The following is a 16,345-nucleotide window of genomic DNA, read 5'->3' on the forward strand; positions in this document are numbered from 1 at the left end:
GGAGCCATCTCAAACTGAATGCTTCCAAAACGGAAATACTCATGTGTGGCGATTGGAAACATTATGACCTGCTTGCCGCGTGGCCCGATGAACTGGGATCACCGCCTAAAGTATCGAAGGAAGTAAGAAAGCTCTGAATGACCATGGACTCCAAGCTGTCGATGAATGCCCAAGTGGACAAACTAGCAAGATCAAGCTTTGTCACTATAAAAACACTGCAACAAATTTTCCCTCATTTGGGATTTCCACAGAAGGTCCAAGCTACCATTTCCCTAGTTCTGTTCAAATTTGATTACGTCAATAGCCTCTACCCCGGATCACCTTTAATAACCATGAAAAGCCTACAACAGATTCAGAAATCGGCTGCCAGACTACTCTTGCATATCAAACCGCGAGACCACATCTCCCCTGCCTTGAAAGCCCTTCATGGGTTACCGGTTGCCAGAAGATCCACGTTCAAGCTGCTTTGTATCACCCACAAAGCAATACATGGAATGGGATCGCTCTTCATCAGGAATAAAATCACCAAACACATTCAACAAAGGAACCTCCAGCTCTAAAGTGGCACCTCGTCTCAAAATCGCAAGATTCAAGGAAAAAAACATGGATGGCACATCCTTCTCTGTTCAAGCAGCCAAACTATGGAACTCTTTACCCCCCAACATAAGATCCACGGACAGCCATCTTATCTTCAGACAACTGCTCAAGAATTGGCTCTTCCCCACATAAGCACCACACGCAAACAGAAATTTACAGCATATCCCTCTGTATATATTCATTTATTTTTACTATAGATATGTACCCATCTTTGTGTATTGCTTTGTATAAACATGTAGAATAATTATGTTAAAAATAATAATAATAATAAACTACAATAACACTTGAAAACCGGAGTTTATCTGGTGCATCTTTGGTCGACATGTACTTCTTCCATTGTGCATCTATGTACCTTCCATGTACTTGGATCTGTCTGTTTGTTACTTTCCTCCTGAAAAGCATACCCAATGCATTACCCTATTTTTCATCCTGTACCTCTATCAATATCTTTAATCTACATATACCTACCTCCTTTTTGCATCTATTTACTTTCAATATACTTATGGATCTATATATTTATCACTTTCTTCTAATTCAGCATTTCCAATGCACTACCCTATTTCTCACCCTATACTTCTCTCAATATAACTTCTAACCCAACTTTCTGACTCATCTCAAACTTCTTGCTACTACTCTTTCCAATGCACTACCCTATTTCTCACTCTATACATCTATCAATATATCCTCTACACCCACTCTCAGTTATCCCAAACCCCATACCACTACTATGATCCCCAAAATAACCCTTTCTAGACTCTCCCTTACTTTACCCCTCCTTGCATCATCTGACACCTCTTTTACTATACCGATCCCCAAAACAAACCTTTCTAAATTCTTCCCTCTCACTCTTCCCCTCCACAACCCCTTTTTACTCATCCAAAAGCCTCCTCCTACTGCTATGACCTCCCAAAAAATTAAATCAAAATCCTTCACTCTCCTATCCCTTCACTATCCTTTTCAATCAAAATAACAGACTAACATGTTCACTTCTCAAATGTCATATTCCACTATACTAATTCACCACTAATCCTTTATGGGTCCCAGAGTAGCGTGCTACTCAACAAAAAAGCGTTTCAAGGTAAGCAAGCATTATATAAATGCAAACCTTTTTCCCTCTTCTATCCCTCCGCTACCTTTCTCTATCCAACTGAATGACACATCCACCACTCAAACTATTTTCATATTTCACTATACTAATTTTAAAAACGAATCCTTTATGGGTTCTGGAGTAGCGTGCTACTCGCCAATATAGCGCTTCAACACCCAATCAGGGTTACAAGCACTATATAAATGCAAACCTTTCCCTTTTCTACCCCTCCCCAACCCGTCTCAATCCAAATAACTGACTAACATACCCACCACTCAAATTACTTTCTTATTTCACTATACTATATAAATGCAATTACAATACAATAAAATACAATAGATACCTATTTTCTTTGCACAGTTAAACAGATCGTGCCCCACCCGAAGGCATTAGAGTACTTTACATGTGCACCAGTTACATTACAGAAGGGTACAGTTTGTTTTTTCGGGTATACAGAGACTAAGTGATTTGCCCAGAATCACAGGGTGTTGAGCTGACGCCAAGATTCGAAACTGAGTCCCCAGGCTCAAAGGCGGCTGCTTTGGCCGCAAAGCCACATCTTCCTTTTTCTTAAATCATCCATTTTCACTTCTTCCTCTCGGCTCTCATAACCAAGCGTTATATTTAACCTGTCCCTCCCCACTTGCATCTTCCCTGGCTCTTTGAAGCATGCCACAGTCTCAGGAGCGTGAGTAGCATCAGTGCAGCAGGTGCAGTGACACCAGGACCCGGAGCCCAGAATGGCCCATTGGAGCCAGATAATTGCTGTCGCTTACTACCCCAACAGCAGTGGGAGAGGCCATTTTCTTGCTCGCACCAGGGACCATGATTCCTCGCGGTGCCTCTGCAAAGGCCCCACAATCCCTACGCTCGCCGCCCTTGTGGCATCTATGGAATCTGCTCTCACCTGCCTCTCAGGCCTTCTTTACCAGAGTTCAGTGAACAGGTTTTTCCAGTAAAGTCCTTCCACGAGCCTCGTGCTTCACTTCCCCCGCACTTCTTGTCTCCACCTCAGATGTGGTGGAAGGCGCTATAGCTGTCGAGCAGCTGCTGAGTGGACCGCGCTCCCGCTCAGTCTTTGTCTTGCCTCCACCACCCCCTGTTCCTAAAATACATTAGAACTAGCAGTATAAGCAGCAGGCTCGTTCACACACCTTTATTCTCCATCCTTTCTCAGACTACACTAGTCACTAGCACAGTCAATGGTGACGCTGCACCTTATAAATACTGGATAGCATAACATAGCATAACATAAAATAACATAGCATAGCATAACATAATAGAGCATAGCATAACATAATATAGCATTGCATAACATAGCATAGCATAACATACCATAGCACAACATAACATAGCATAGCATACAAACCATAGCATAACATAACACAACATAGCATAACATAACATAGCATAGTATAACATAACAGAGCATAGCATAACATAGCATAGCATAACATAACAAACCATAGCATAGCACAACATAACATAACATAGCATAACATAACATTGCATAGCATAACATAACATAACATAATAGAGCATAGCATAAAATAACATGGTATAGCATAACATGACATAGAATAGCATAATATAACATAGCATAGCATAGAAATAGCATAGCATAACATAGCATAGCATAACATACCATAGCATACCATAACATAGCTTAGCATAACATAGCATAGCATAGCATAGCATAACATAGCATAGCATTACATAACATAGCATACCATAACATAGCATAGCATAACACAGCATAGCACAACATAACATAGCATAGCATAGCATAACATAGGATAACACAACACAGCAAAGCAATGCATAACAGAACAAAGCATAGCATAGAATAGCATAGCTTAGCACAGCACAAGTTAACATAGCATTGCATAACATAGCATAACATAACATAACACAGCATAGCATAGACTAGCTTAGCATAGCATAGCCTAACATAGCATAGCGTAACATAGCATAGATTAGCATAGCATAACATAGCATAGATAGCATAGCATAACATAGCATAGCATAACATAGCATAACGTAGCATAGCATAAAATAGCATAGCATAACATAACATAACATAACATAGCATAGCATAGCACAGCATAACATAACATAGCATAGCATAGCATAACATAGAATAGAATAGCATAGCATAACATAACATAACACAAGTCATAACATAACATAACGAAGGCCATCCATCTACAGGTGGAACACCAAATTGTAGAGACGTCAAACACCTGTTACACATAAATTGTGTTGTTTGTGGGAACAGTGCTTTAAATGGGAAAAAATAAGTACAGGTACTCATTAAAATGAGCTAGAGGTGTGGCAAGTGGGCGGGGATAGGGATGGGGCTAAGGGCAAGCCATGATTATACATAATTACTTCTATGCAAGTTGCAGCACATATTAAAACACAAGAAATGTGTTTATGTGAACAAAAAAGGCTTAATCATTACACAAAATGAAAGCCAAACAGGATGATATTTTTTCATATATATATATATATATATATATATATATATATATATATATATATATATATATATATATTACCTACTGGCGGTCGCCAGTAGGTAGTTATAGTTAGGACCCCTTTTCCATAGGAAAACCTCAACATTCTATTTTGAATAACTTTGGCGCCGGTCGATGAATCCTCGCGAATTTCTCAAAATAGGTGGGGCGCTACGCTCCGCTCCTACCCTGAAAGTCTTGGGGGGATTCGTCAAGCGGGGGCTGAGATAAAAGGGGGGTCCCAAAACGCGTTTTTCCCATGCATTTTTCCATAGGACCTTTAGAACGAGCTACAGCCCGAACGGCTGAACAGAATTACTAGAAATTTGGCAGAGAGGTAGTCCCTAGGTCAAGGAAGTGCCTTTTGTAGGTTTGGTGTAAATCTGTTCAGTAGATTCTGAGAAAATAGCCTTTAAATCAATATATATATCTGAGCCCGCTTACGGTACGCTTACCGTACGCTTACCGTAAGCGTACGGTGGCGTGCGCGAGCGCGATTCTGATTGGCTCTTAGATCTTAGTAAACATTCGAATCGGCCGAAACCAGGAAGCGGCGTCCGCCATTTTGTCTCTCGCACTGAGTGTTGTTTATCAAACATGATGGCCAAAAACATGTTACGGGGCTGTTTTGACAACTCCCTCCCACATAGTCATGTTGAGGGTGTCCCCAAACATCCCCCAAGAGCAAAAACGGTTTTATTTTTTTTTCGGCAATTTCGCCGAGTACGCTTACCGTACGCTTACCGTAAGCGTACGTTAAAAAAAAAAAAAAAAAAAAACACTATCCACACTTACCCCACCCCCTGTGGTTTTGGTGGTCGAAGGCCCTCAAATGTACAGGGGTCATGAATATGTGAAAAAAACTAAATTTTGGCAACATGAAATTATAAAATCGAAATAAAAAAAACACTATCCACATTGACCCCACCCCCTGTGCTTTTGGTGGCCGAAGGCCACCAAATGCACAGGGGTCATGAATAGGTAAAAAAAACTAAATTTTGGCAACATGAAATTATAAAATCGAAATAAAAAAAACACTATCCACATTGACCCCACCCCCTGTGCTTTTGGTGGCCGAAGGCCACGAAATGTACAGGGCTTATTAAAGTTGATAAAAACCGTGCACGGAACGAACTGCGTTAAGTGGGCGCGCACGCCTCGAATGGCGTAAAGTAACTTAGCATTTAAAAAACCGTACAAATTCACTGAAAAAACCATAGGTTTCACACACGTTATAGTTAGGAATTAGCATTTAAAAAACCTTGCAAATTCACTGAAAAAACCATAGGTTTCACACATGTTATAGTTAGCGGAAATTTTACTGATAAAAAACCAGTGAAATTGCCCCGTTATAGTTAGTGCTGGCAACTATAACTCACGCGACCGCAATCTTCTGCTGATGACATATGTGTCTTTATGAAAAAAAAATATTTGTAATATATGTATAGCTAAAAATGTATGGAAGAAGACATGGGCAAATAAGTGTCTAAATACAGTATTAGCATCAGCAGAGGATTGCGGTCGCGTGAGTTATAGTTGCCAGCACTAACTATAACGGGGCAATTTCACTGGTTTTTTATCAGTAAAATTTCCGCTAACTATAACATGTGTGAAACCTATGGTTTTTTCAGTGAATTTGCAAGGTTTTTTAAATGCTAATTCCTAACTATAACGTGTGTGAAACCTATGGTTTTTTCAGTGAATATATATATATATATATCTTCGCGATATCTTGTTTGACCCGGAAGGGATACGAAAGGATCCGGCCCCCCGCACCGAAGGAACGAGCAAGCAAGTGGAGATCGGTTTCCGGCGGTCTCTCCTGAACAGCGGATGCCCATAGGAGTCGGAGGATTCTGAAGGACTTTGCAGCGTTCAGTGAGGGTAAGCCATATCTGACTTCAAGGTGCTTCAGCTTTATATTTGGACATTTGTGGGTGCGAGGACAGCGCTGATTACAACATTGCAATACTCCTACGTATACTAGGTGGGACAGATTTGCAAACATAAGCAAGGTGAATATTTAAAATGTCGTCAGTGGCGGACGCCATGAGAAATCGAGAGGTTGCCGCGGACACCCTCTTTGACAACCTCCCCAGCGATACCACCACATTAGGGGCTGCCAACATCATTAATCCAACTAGTACTACGGATGCTAAATCACTCCTCAAAAAATTAGAAAAACTTTTACGCACAGAACTTAACAAATGGTGGGAAAAACGCTCCTTGGAAAAATATAGAGAAGTGGGCAGAGTACCACGCGGACTAAGAATACTTATAGCTCCCTCCTTTGAGAACCCTAACCCCCAGATGCTCGAGGAATGGGCAACCAACACTCTTGAATCGTCTATGAATATGGTGAAAATACTAATAAAATATGCTGCTATTGACAGAGAGGCAATATTAAAGCAAATTGACGATATAAATCTGATATTGGGAGCACACGAACAACAGGATACTATTACCAAGGGTCGAGGTGAAATTGATGCAAGACTTCAAAAATATGAAGAATCAATAAAGGCAAGGAAAATATTCAAATTCGCCAGGGACAAAGCAGATTATGAGTCGGGAAGGATATTCACTTTTGCACGCAAGTTTGACAATGTCAAAAGACAAGCTTTAACATCTAAAGTAACTGCACCCTCCACCAATACTATACGTCCCCCTGGTGATATAGAATTAGACTCTGACCCCAGTTCAATGGCAAGTAGTGTATGTTCATCAGATAGTGGGTCCACTACAGGATTGATGCCCATTCCTACTGATATTACCCCATCTGAAGAACTTGGTTTTTTAGTAGAAGATCGCCGCCACACGCTGCGGCAAACTACTCAATCCAGGAAAGAACCAAACGAAGAAATGAGAGTAGAAAACAAAGACGGAAAGCCAAAAGGAGGAAACAACAGGGGAAAATGGAGAAACACAAAGAAGAGGAACTGAATAAGGACGCATCTAGGGATAATACTGTCATTAACCTGCCAAACATGGAACTTACCAAATCCGAGATTGCTATATTATCCAAAGGACTGTCATTTTGCCCGAGAAGTCGCTTTAGATATGTTCAAACTAGAATCGACGTTTTCAAATTTATAAAAAAAACTAAAACTACTAAAACACTTCAAGCTAAGTAAAGCTTCCAGTACTGCTGCCAAAATCATGACTTCTGACAAGGCTGGATCTCGATTGACTGCCGGTGATGTAATGCATTTGAAAACCATCCATGCTCTTGCTGAAAACTCAGAGGATTCGGCATATTCGACTCAGCAACAACTTGTAGATTTAGGCACCACAGGCAATTTACCAGCTGTCAGCCCATTTCGTCCTAAATCTACATTTATCCCACTTATGCCTAAGGATGCATTGGATGCATTCAGTGACTGTGTCACCCAAGACCTCAAAACACTTAACAGAAAGATTCAAAAGACAGTAAAACATCAGAACTACCAAGAGCGACAATATTCCTCCCTAATCAAGAAATTACGAAATAACAATGAAATCATTGTAACAAGAGCAGATAAGGGGGGTAATGTTGTCCTGTGGTCTAGAAAAGACTATCTACAAGAGGCCTATCGCCATCTGGATAATGAATCATGTTATAGAAAGGCAACATTCATGGACATCAAGAAGTTAAAAGAATCCATCCATGCTGAACTCGGTCAATGGAAGAGGGACGGATTATTGAACAAAAATGAATACAGTTTCTTAAAAATAGAATTTCCAACTACTGCAGTTCTTTATTTCATTCCTAAGGTGCACAAACAACAAGAGCCCATCCCTGGGAGACCCATTATCTCAGCTCAAAAAAGTTTATGTGAGAACATATCTAAATATGTTGATTTTTTCTTGAGGGGTTTTGTGGAAGAACTTCCATCCTACATCAAGGACACGGGACATTTTCTGGCTAACATATCTGAGACTGTGTGGCAAGAAGGTTATTGTTTCATTGTCATGGATATTTGTTCTCTCTGCACAAGCATACGGCACAATGATGGTTTACAAGCAGTCAAATTTTATTTAGAGAAAAGAGAGATCATTTTTTATCAACATAATAGTATGCTACTACGTATGATAGAATTATGCCTATGTAACAACTATTTTATGTTCAACCAAGAAGTGTTTCAGCAACTACAAGGTGTGGCTATGGGGGCATGCTTCTCCCCCAGTTACGCATGTTTACACGTGGGCTGGTGGGAGGAGCATGTCCTCAAAGGCACACATGACGAATTATATCAGACTCATGTCGTACGATGGTGGAGATTCATCGACGACATTTGTATAATTTGGAAAGGGTCAATTGAATCGGCAAATTAATTTGTGAAACTGATTAATATAAATGATGTGAATTTGCAATTCACGGCCCATATTAGTACTAAACACGTTGAATTTCTTGATGTTGAACTATATATCCATGAAAAGAACATACAGACTAAAATACACCGCAAACCACAGCGGGCAATTCAGTGCTCCATGCGCAGAGCTCCCATCCACATCATTTACTTAAAAGTATACCATATGGTGAGTTCCTACGCATTAAGCGCATTTGTAGTACTGATTATGATTGTCAAAATTGTCAAAATGACTCATTTAAAAGATTTTTAGCTCGCGGTTATACTAGAGTTGATTTGGAAACAGCACTAGTGAAAGCTAACAATACTAACCGCGCTGATTATCTAAAATCAGTAACCAGAACTACCACCAAGAAATCCACCCCAACTAATGAGAGTGAAAACAGCGAACCTGGTTGCATCAGATTCATTACAACCTTTAGTAATCAAGACAAGGAATTGAGAAAACTGATCTACAAAAACTGGCCCATAGTGAAAACTGACCTGACTATGTCCCAATTGGTACCTGAGCTACCACAAATCACATTCAGGAGAGCACCCTCAATGAGGGATGCCGTAGTTAGGACTAGCCCAGAGGTTACTAATAAGAGCACATGGTTATCTAATCGGAAGGGGTTCTTTAAATGCAGTTCTTGCCGAGCGTGCAAGTTTGGCATAAACACTTATGAAGTCATGGGTGCATTTGATCTAACCCCTACTGCTCTTAAAGGTTTTTTCACGTGTAAAACTGACCATGCAGTTTATGTGCTTGAATGCTCGTGCAACTTAAAATATGTTGGAAGCACGAAACTACAGGCATCGGTCAGAAATTTACAGCATTTAAGGGCCATTGTTAATTCGGATTCAAGCTACCCAGTTGCCCGTCATTTTAAATTAGTCCACAAGAACAACTTGAATGACTTAAAGTATTTTGTTATCGATGCAGTGCCTAAAATGAACAGAGGAGGAAATAGAGAGAAGCGCCTTAGGCAATTGGAAACCCAATATATTCTTTTATTAGATACAAAGATGCCTAACGGCCTAAATACAGGGGAGGATATGCATACCTTCCTTTGAAAAAAACTTCAGATTGTACAACAAATACTTTATCCTTTGTATGCTAGGAAAACTCTGCTAACAACCCCACTATTCAACTCTGTTTATTTCTGCACTGCACATTGTTTTACACAATACATATTCTTTTATAATACTTTTCCACAATACTATTTACCTTTGGGATTTAGTTTGAATCCTCATCCTTGATCCTGACATTGTGTTGAGATGATATGTTCTGAATTGCTATTATAGATACTATTTAATGGACAGCCCTAACATGTGAGGAGATTCCAATTATAGTGTAATTTGTCCGGTTTAGTCTAGTATCCTTCCTTGATCTCTCCTAATTTTTTGCTGCTATACTATCATGCTACTTGCTATTTGCACATGTGTTGCTTATTTCTGCGTTAATGCACTTGCACTTTATCTTTAATACTGCTATCTCTACGAGACATTATTAGTAGTATGGCTATTGAGGCCAGAGATATACATAATGCTTAGATCATGCAATTGTCTACTAAATGATATGTGCCACACCTGTTTATAAATGCACTGATGCACTTGCACTTTATCTATAATATGTCTATATAATATTTGGATTAATGCATCTGCACTTTAGATATTTGAACTGGTTTTATTGATTGTGTACATAAAATTCATATATTTATATATTTATATATTTATTTTTGTATGTATTTATATTCTCATGTGCACATTAATGCCAGTATGTAATTTGCAGCTCTAATTCTATCAAGGGGAAAAGAGAGGACATATAACACACTTCTAGACTATTAGTACTATAGGATGATCCACACTAAAAGAAAGTTATTTATGTATAATATAAGGCTATATAAGAGTAGGTTGAAGAGGGTGATCCGCATGAAAAGACTTCATCTATTTAGGATTTTAACAATGTGATATGTTGATCCTTTTTGATTGACCCATATAAATGATAATTAAAATGGGATATGTGAGCTTAACATTTCACGTCAGGGTGAATTTTAGTTGAACAACCACTATGGTTGAATGAGATATGTTTCTGACTTTTAATATTTCTTCGATGTCTATACTCACCCAAACTGTGAATCTGAAAATTTATTGTCAAGTAAGCCACAAACTCATTGGTTTATATATGAGGGAGGAGTCAACATTTTACTATATATACACTGTATGGATGATTTGGTGTCATGTGATCAAGGCCGTGGCAACGCGGCCGAAACGCGTCATACTGCCTAACTAAGGAAATAAACCTGCTTTAAAAACTACCTCAGCGTGTGGTGGTCTGTACCTGCTCCAATTATCTGCTGGAATCTGGGAATTCTTCACGATATATATATATGTGACCAAGGGCGGACGCCCGAAACGCGTCAGATTTGGTGAACTTGCCTTTTTAAATAAACTTGCCGAAAGAAGACTGGGACTTGCGTGGTTTTTCCTCGTTGCTGCCTGCCTGGTGGTTCTGTGGTGAAAGACTTCTGTTTGCGCATATATATATATATATATATATATATATATATATATATATATATATATATATATATATATATATGTATATTTATTAAAGTTAACAAGAAATACAGCAGATTTTTTACTTTACACAAATTTGTGTTAAAATGCCATTTCTAAGCTCCAATTTTAGAACTGAACACATATCTGGTATTTTTAATCTGCAAAAGTGTCAATCCTAACTTCACCTGTCACATCACTTTTTTACATTCCTCCCTCCCCCTTCCTTCTATGTTCATCTCGGTTTCCCCCCAACCAGACCCATTGTCAGTTGTAATGTGAGCTCATTCCTGGAGATGCAGGGTCCCTGCTATTCATTGCTCTTTGGGCAGGGCTATCTTCACACCCATGGATCTCTCTCTGTTACGGAAATGCGGCCATTAGTGTTGGAGGCGCCCACAAAGGGAAGCAGCTCCTGGGCTGAGAAAAAACTAACATGAAAAGAAAACCGGCTTTGAGGAAGGTGGAGGATTGTGCTGCACTGCCACTCGCTTTTGTAAGGTCAGTTCAATACCTCTTAATGGGACTGGATTACTGACCGCAGCCCCAGCCTAGGCCATTTCACGCACCTGACGGGGAGGGGGGTGGCTAAAGCTCTTTCACCTGAATGCTCGTTGCACGCCTAATTAACAGTGCAGGGTCTGCCTAGAGTCGACCCTGCACTGTTAATCACAGCGTGATGCAAGCTCTCTGAAACCCCTGCAGTGTGGGTAAATTCAAAGGGGCGCCTCTAGACTTTAGCAGCGTCCCTGCAAAAGTCTACTTCAGACCCTCAGTGCGATTGCGAGATGCCGAGATCCCCTGTGTTGGAGGACATACCGAACCTGAGCCTGCCGTGCCATCAATCAGGGTACCGGTTCTCTCCCTGACAAAAGGAAAGTGCCGGTACTGAAGGCTAGAAAATTTGGAAGTGCTGGCCCTCAGTACCGGTGAGTACCGGCCCAATTAGTGCACTGTGCAGGAAGTGTTAAACGCCAGTTGCCGTGTCTCCCTTTCCACATTGTGCACTGCCTCAGAGCCCTCAAAGCCCGACCATCAGTCTAATTCCAGAGAACGCACGCTTCTTAGTCAACTCAAAGCACAATTTTTGGGCCATAACCCCCTGGCACAAGTCCTCTTGGGGAAAGACCCCGTCCGCTGGCTACCGAGCGCCCCGAAATCAGGAGCCGCAGCCACGAGCTCGCCTTCTTTTCTGCCCACTACAGGGCCCAGGCTGCCGGTCACCCAGGAACTCACACCCTCCATCTGGACCATATCTGCCCAACTTTAGGGATATGATGACATCCTTAAAACCAGGGAGATATCTAACCCTGGCACCACAGTGGCATTGGCGCAGCTGACCTATTTCTTCTAAATCCCCGGAGTAAAGACAAGTTTTTGTACGAAGTTGTCATTTGCTGCTAAGTGCTGTGTATTCCGCTGGAGTCGCGGTACAAGAAGACAAAGGGCCTAAACTTTGGAGGATGGAATGATGTCTGTGGGGCGACAGAGTGAATCACCACGTCACCCTGTCAGACATCGTTTGAAATGCCTGCCAGCCCAGTGGGCATCTCTTAACACTGGCAGGAATGGTCGCCACGGCCTGTCACTGTTGTAAAAGTTTGTTGGACGGCTTCGTCAAACAGGGCGGCCGCCCATCAAACATTTACAATTGTACATTTTTCAAAAGCAAACTTCTAAAGCGGGAGAAATTAAAAACTAATCCCAGCCCAAGCCATGGGTGCTTTTTCCTGGCGGTGAGGGGCAGGACAAATAAACCATCCATTCCTCCACTCTAAATTGGAGGTGTGTGTGTGTGTGTGGGGGGGGGGGGGGGCAGGCGAATGGCAAACCTCTGGCAGCCTACTCCTAAAAGCTGCTGAAGGAGTATGTCGGCGACGGGGCCGCAGTAGGCCTTTCCTTAACATACTTTTTGCCGGGCGCCTCTGGCCGACCCTGGGTTTGGTGGCGAAGGGACTACAGCTCCATTGCGAGGGGGGCCCCTCTCCACCAAACTCTGAATCCACCCCTGCATTGTTTGGCCCCTCCCCCGCTGCAGGAGTTACGATGGACGCCAGTTATTGTTGTTTTCCTACTCAGACCTGTTTGGGGTCTGAGGTGAGTCGCACGCAGGTATCTTCCTTCACCCCTCAGAGTATAAAACTTTGTACATCCACTGCTGGGGGTATTTACAAAGACTGTTTATATATAGGCTGCACTCAGGTCCCAGGCTCATCTCTGGGTGTCCCAGTTCCCACAGACTGCCCCTCCCACAGAGCCTTAACGGAGAGAGTCAGAGGGGTCAGAAATAATATCTAGAAGAAAAAAAATGAAACTAAATCAAACAGACAAAGGAAAGAGCGGACAGGCAGTGGATTTTAGAGGAAGGAGGAACGTCTAGAAACTATACACAGGTTAACATGAGTGTCAGAGCTGGAGAAAGAATGGGGCGGGGGTCTAGAGGAGGCTGAATAACAGAGTGTGGGTGAAAGAGAAAAGGAGAATGCTGAATATTTGACGCCTCATCAGGAGCACCAAGCACTATATAAATGCAAATCCCTCCTTCTTGAATCCCTCCACTTCCCTTTCCCACCCAAATAACAGACTCGCATATCCACCGCTCAAATAAATTTAATATTTTCCTAAACTAACTTGCCACTAATCTTTCGGAGTAGCGTGCTACTCGCCGAAAAGCGATTCGATGCCTCGTCAGGGGTAGGAAGCGCTATACAAATGCAAACCTTTCCCTCTTCCATCCCTCCACTATCCTTTTTCAATTGAAATAAAAGACTAACATGTCCACAGCTCAAATTAATTTCATATTTCATTATACTGATTTACCACTAATCCTTTAATGGGTTCCGGAGTAGTGTGCTACTCGTCGAAAACCGTTTTGACGCCTCATCAGGGGTTGTAAACGCCATATGAATGCAATTACAAATACAATTACAGTATGGGGGTTGTGAAAGAGAAAGTCTGATGGTGGGAAAGTAGGGTAGGAGGCACACACAGATGGAGACAGAACAGGCAGGAAGAGGTTGGAATACAAATGAGTGGGTTAAGGAGATGAAAAAAGAAAAGGGACAATGGAATAGGTGGAAAAGAAAGCGGCTGGGGGGATTCAGGACAGGAGAAAGAGAGTGGGGACACAGCCAGTCTTCAATTCTTCTCAGCAGGGATAGACCTACTCTTCAGTGGTCGGAGGCGCGCTTGAAGAGAGCTGGGCCATCCTCTTCGGTGTGACCGGAGAACCCTGGTCCAGTCGGTCTGGTGATCTCGAAGCACTAACTCTCCAGGGCCACTGATGAGATGTGATTGTATGGGCAGGACTCTCCCCCTGAGATATTGTCGTCAGAGCCTCCATCAGCCACTGCACACTCCTTCCTTTCATCCATCTGATAAACATCTGCACTGCCACAGATACAGAATGCTTTCTCTGTCCCTAAGTGGGCTTCCTTGACACCAGAAAAGGCCCTGCTGGTTCAGCCAGCACTGCACAGGCTTGGCCTCCAATTTGCATGAAATTGTACAAATCTAAATCCATCAATTTACCACCTCACATGGTTATCAGTTTACTCAATTTTGGAATTCAAAGGTTGGCCAGGATAAATCTTTTGACAGTCACAGATTTTCATGAACACCCCACAAAACATGTTGTGAATTCCATTATTTTACGAGAAAATATGTATGTTTCAGATTGCAAGAATCTATCGAAGAAAGCACGTGTTTTGCGTACCTTTTTCGTTTTTGTTCCCATGGCTGAAATAATTTTCACAGAAACCTACATCTGTATATCTTCATTGACTTTGGGAGTGTGAATATTGTTTCCAAAAACGTGTATATTTGTGGGTGAAGTGTGCACAAACTCACATGGCATTCCAGCTCTGGAACTTCCATACCACACCACTCACCACCACTCCCCACCACTTGAGGTATATGTAGTTGCAGGAAAATCTTCTTGTGGAGAAATCTTTTTATGCTGCAGAACTTATTTATTTGGATTCCAAAGGTTTTCCTTTCACTTTACATTTGCATATGTGAACTAAACTCACATATACTAAAAGATTTGCGGATCATGTGTTGGATTTATTAAGAACAGATTCAGTAAAAATTATCACTCATTTTGCACTGATATTTACCAAATCCATTCAGTTTTTGTGAACCGACCTATGTAGTAATAGGCTGGTTCACAAAAATCCAATTTGCAATGGGTTGTAATTCGACCTACTTCATGACTATTAATGCTCTAGGTCGCAAGTTACAAACCGACCTATGTCCTCATAGGCTGGTTCGCAAAAATCTGATTTGCAATGGGTCACAATTCGACCTACCTCATGAATATTAATGATATTGGTTGCTAATTGCGACCCACTACAATTCGCAGCCATCACAGGGATGGTGGCCTGCTGAGGTCCGCAGACCACCATGTGTGAGATTGCTTCTACATAAAGCAATCCATTTTCCCTAAAGGAAACAGGATGCATTAAAAAAAATATTAAACCTGTTGGTAACATTTTTTATGAGTAAGCAGTGGTCCATGTTTATGGCTCCATTTCATTGCAGGTATCGGCAGCCTGTCAGCCACCTGCCACCAACTCCCCAAAGGTTGCCATATCTTTATAGCCATGTGGACTGGCGACTCTGACTCGATGGAAGATATCATGTGGCCAGTCTCCATCAACATGTGCAACTACACTGACTGCATGTCTGGTTTAGTAGATGGGCACATATACGTTCACCTGAAAGCTTTTCCCTAGCACACTGTTCAATGCAATCAATATAAAATACATGTTTCACACACCGACACAGTTGTTGGTAGACTCACAAGTCTCACTTTTAGATTGTCCCAACACAACACAAACCCTTGGTATAATCATCAGTGGCAGCATCCGCAGGTATTCATTCAACATAAGTATGCCCGGGTAGTTTTCCACCTTGTGTAGCATCATTGCTGTCAGTTGTTGGGTTTATCAGAGGTTCTAGTAATCTCAGTGTTTTAAGATTTGGCAATCTCCTAACCCTAGGCTACACACTGTGGATGGCTCTTGAGTGTACTTGAGCAATGACTCTGTAACTGTTGTGGTTCATGATGGCACTTTACATGCTGTTAAACCTAACAGTGTAATGGTACAACCACCGTGTGTCAAATGCTGCATATCAAACTGTGGACAGCTGCTCTTTGTGTCTCTGTATTTCAGTCAGGGCATCACTAGTGTAGGCACATGGCCGTGCGTTAGCTATCCTTCTTCAGATGTTCCTTGCACTATTCACCAGTA

At 41.6% G+C, this 16,345-nt stretch overlaps 2 protein-coding genes across 2 annotated transcripts in view; both read right to left on the reverse strand.

Annotated features, from left to right (window-relative positions):
• The window catches only part of LOC146772760 (mas-related G protein-coupled receptor member H-like), a 96,395-nt gene extending 82,079 nt beyond the window's left edge, over positions 1-14,316 (reverse strand). The window contains exon 1 of the mRNA XM_085639727.1: positions 14,258-14,316. The gene's annotated coding sequence lies outside the window, so the exon portion shown is untranslated. The remainder of the gene's footprint in view (positions 1-14,257) is intronic.
• Positions 1-14,359, reverse strand: part of LOC146772762 (mas-related G protein-coupled receptor member H-like) — a 53,589-nt gene extending 39,230 nt beyond the window's left edge. Inside the window, exon 1 of the mRNA XM_085639726.1 lies at positions 14,258-14,359. Coding sequence (XP_085495852.1) covers positions 14,258-14,298 — 41 coding nt within the window. The 5' untranslated portion in view covers positions 14,299-14,359. The remainder of the gene's footprint in view (positions 1-14,257) is intronic.
• Positions 14,360-16,345: the final 1,986 nt, after the last annotated feature.

The sequence above is a fragment of the Triturus cristatus genome, chromosome 12 (assembly GCF_964204655.1).
Source record: "Triturus cristatus chromosome 12, aTriCri1.1, whole genome shotgun sequence".
Taxonomy (NCBI): Eukaryota; Metazoa; Chordata; class Amphibia; order Caudata; family Salamandridae; genus Triturus; species Triturus cristatus.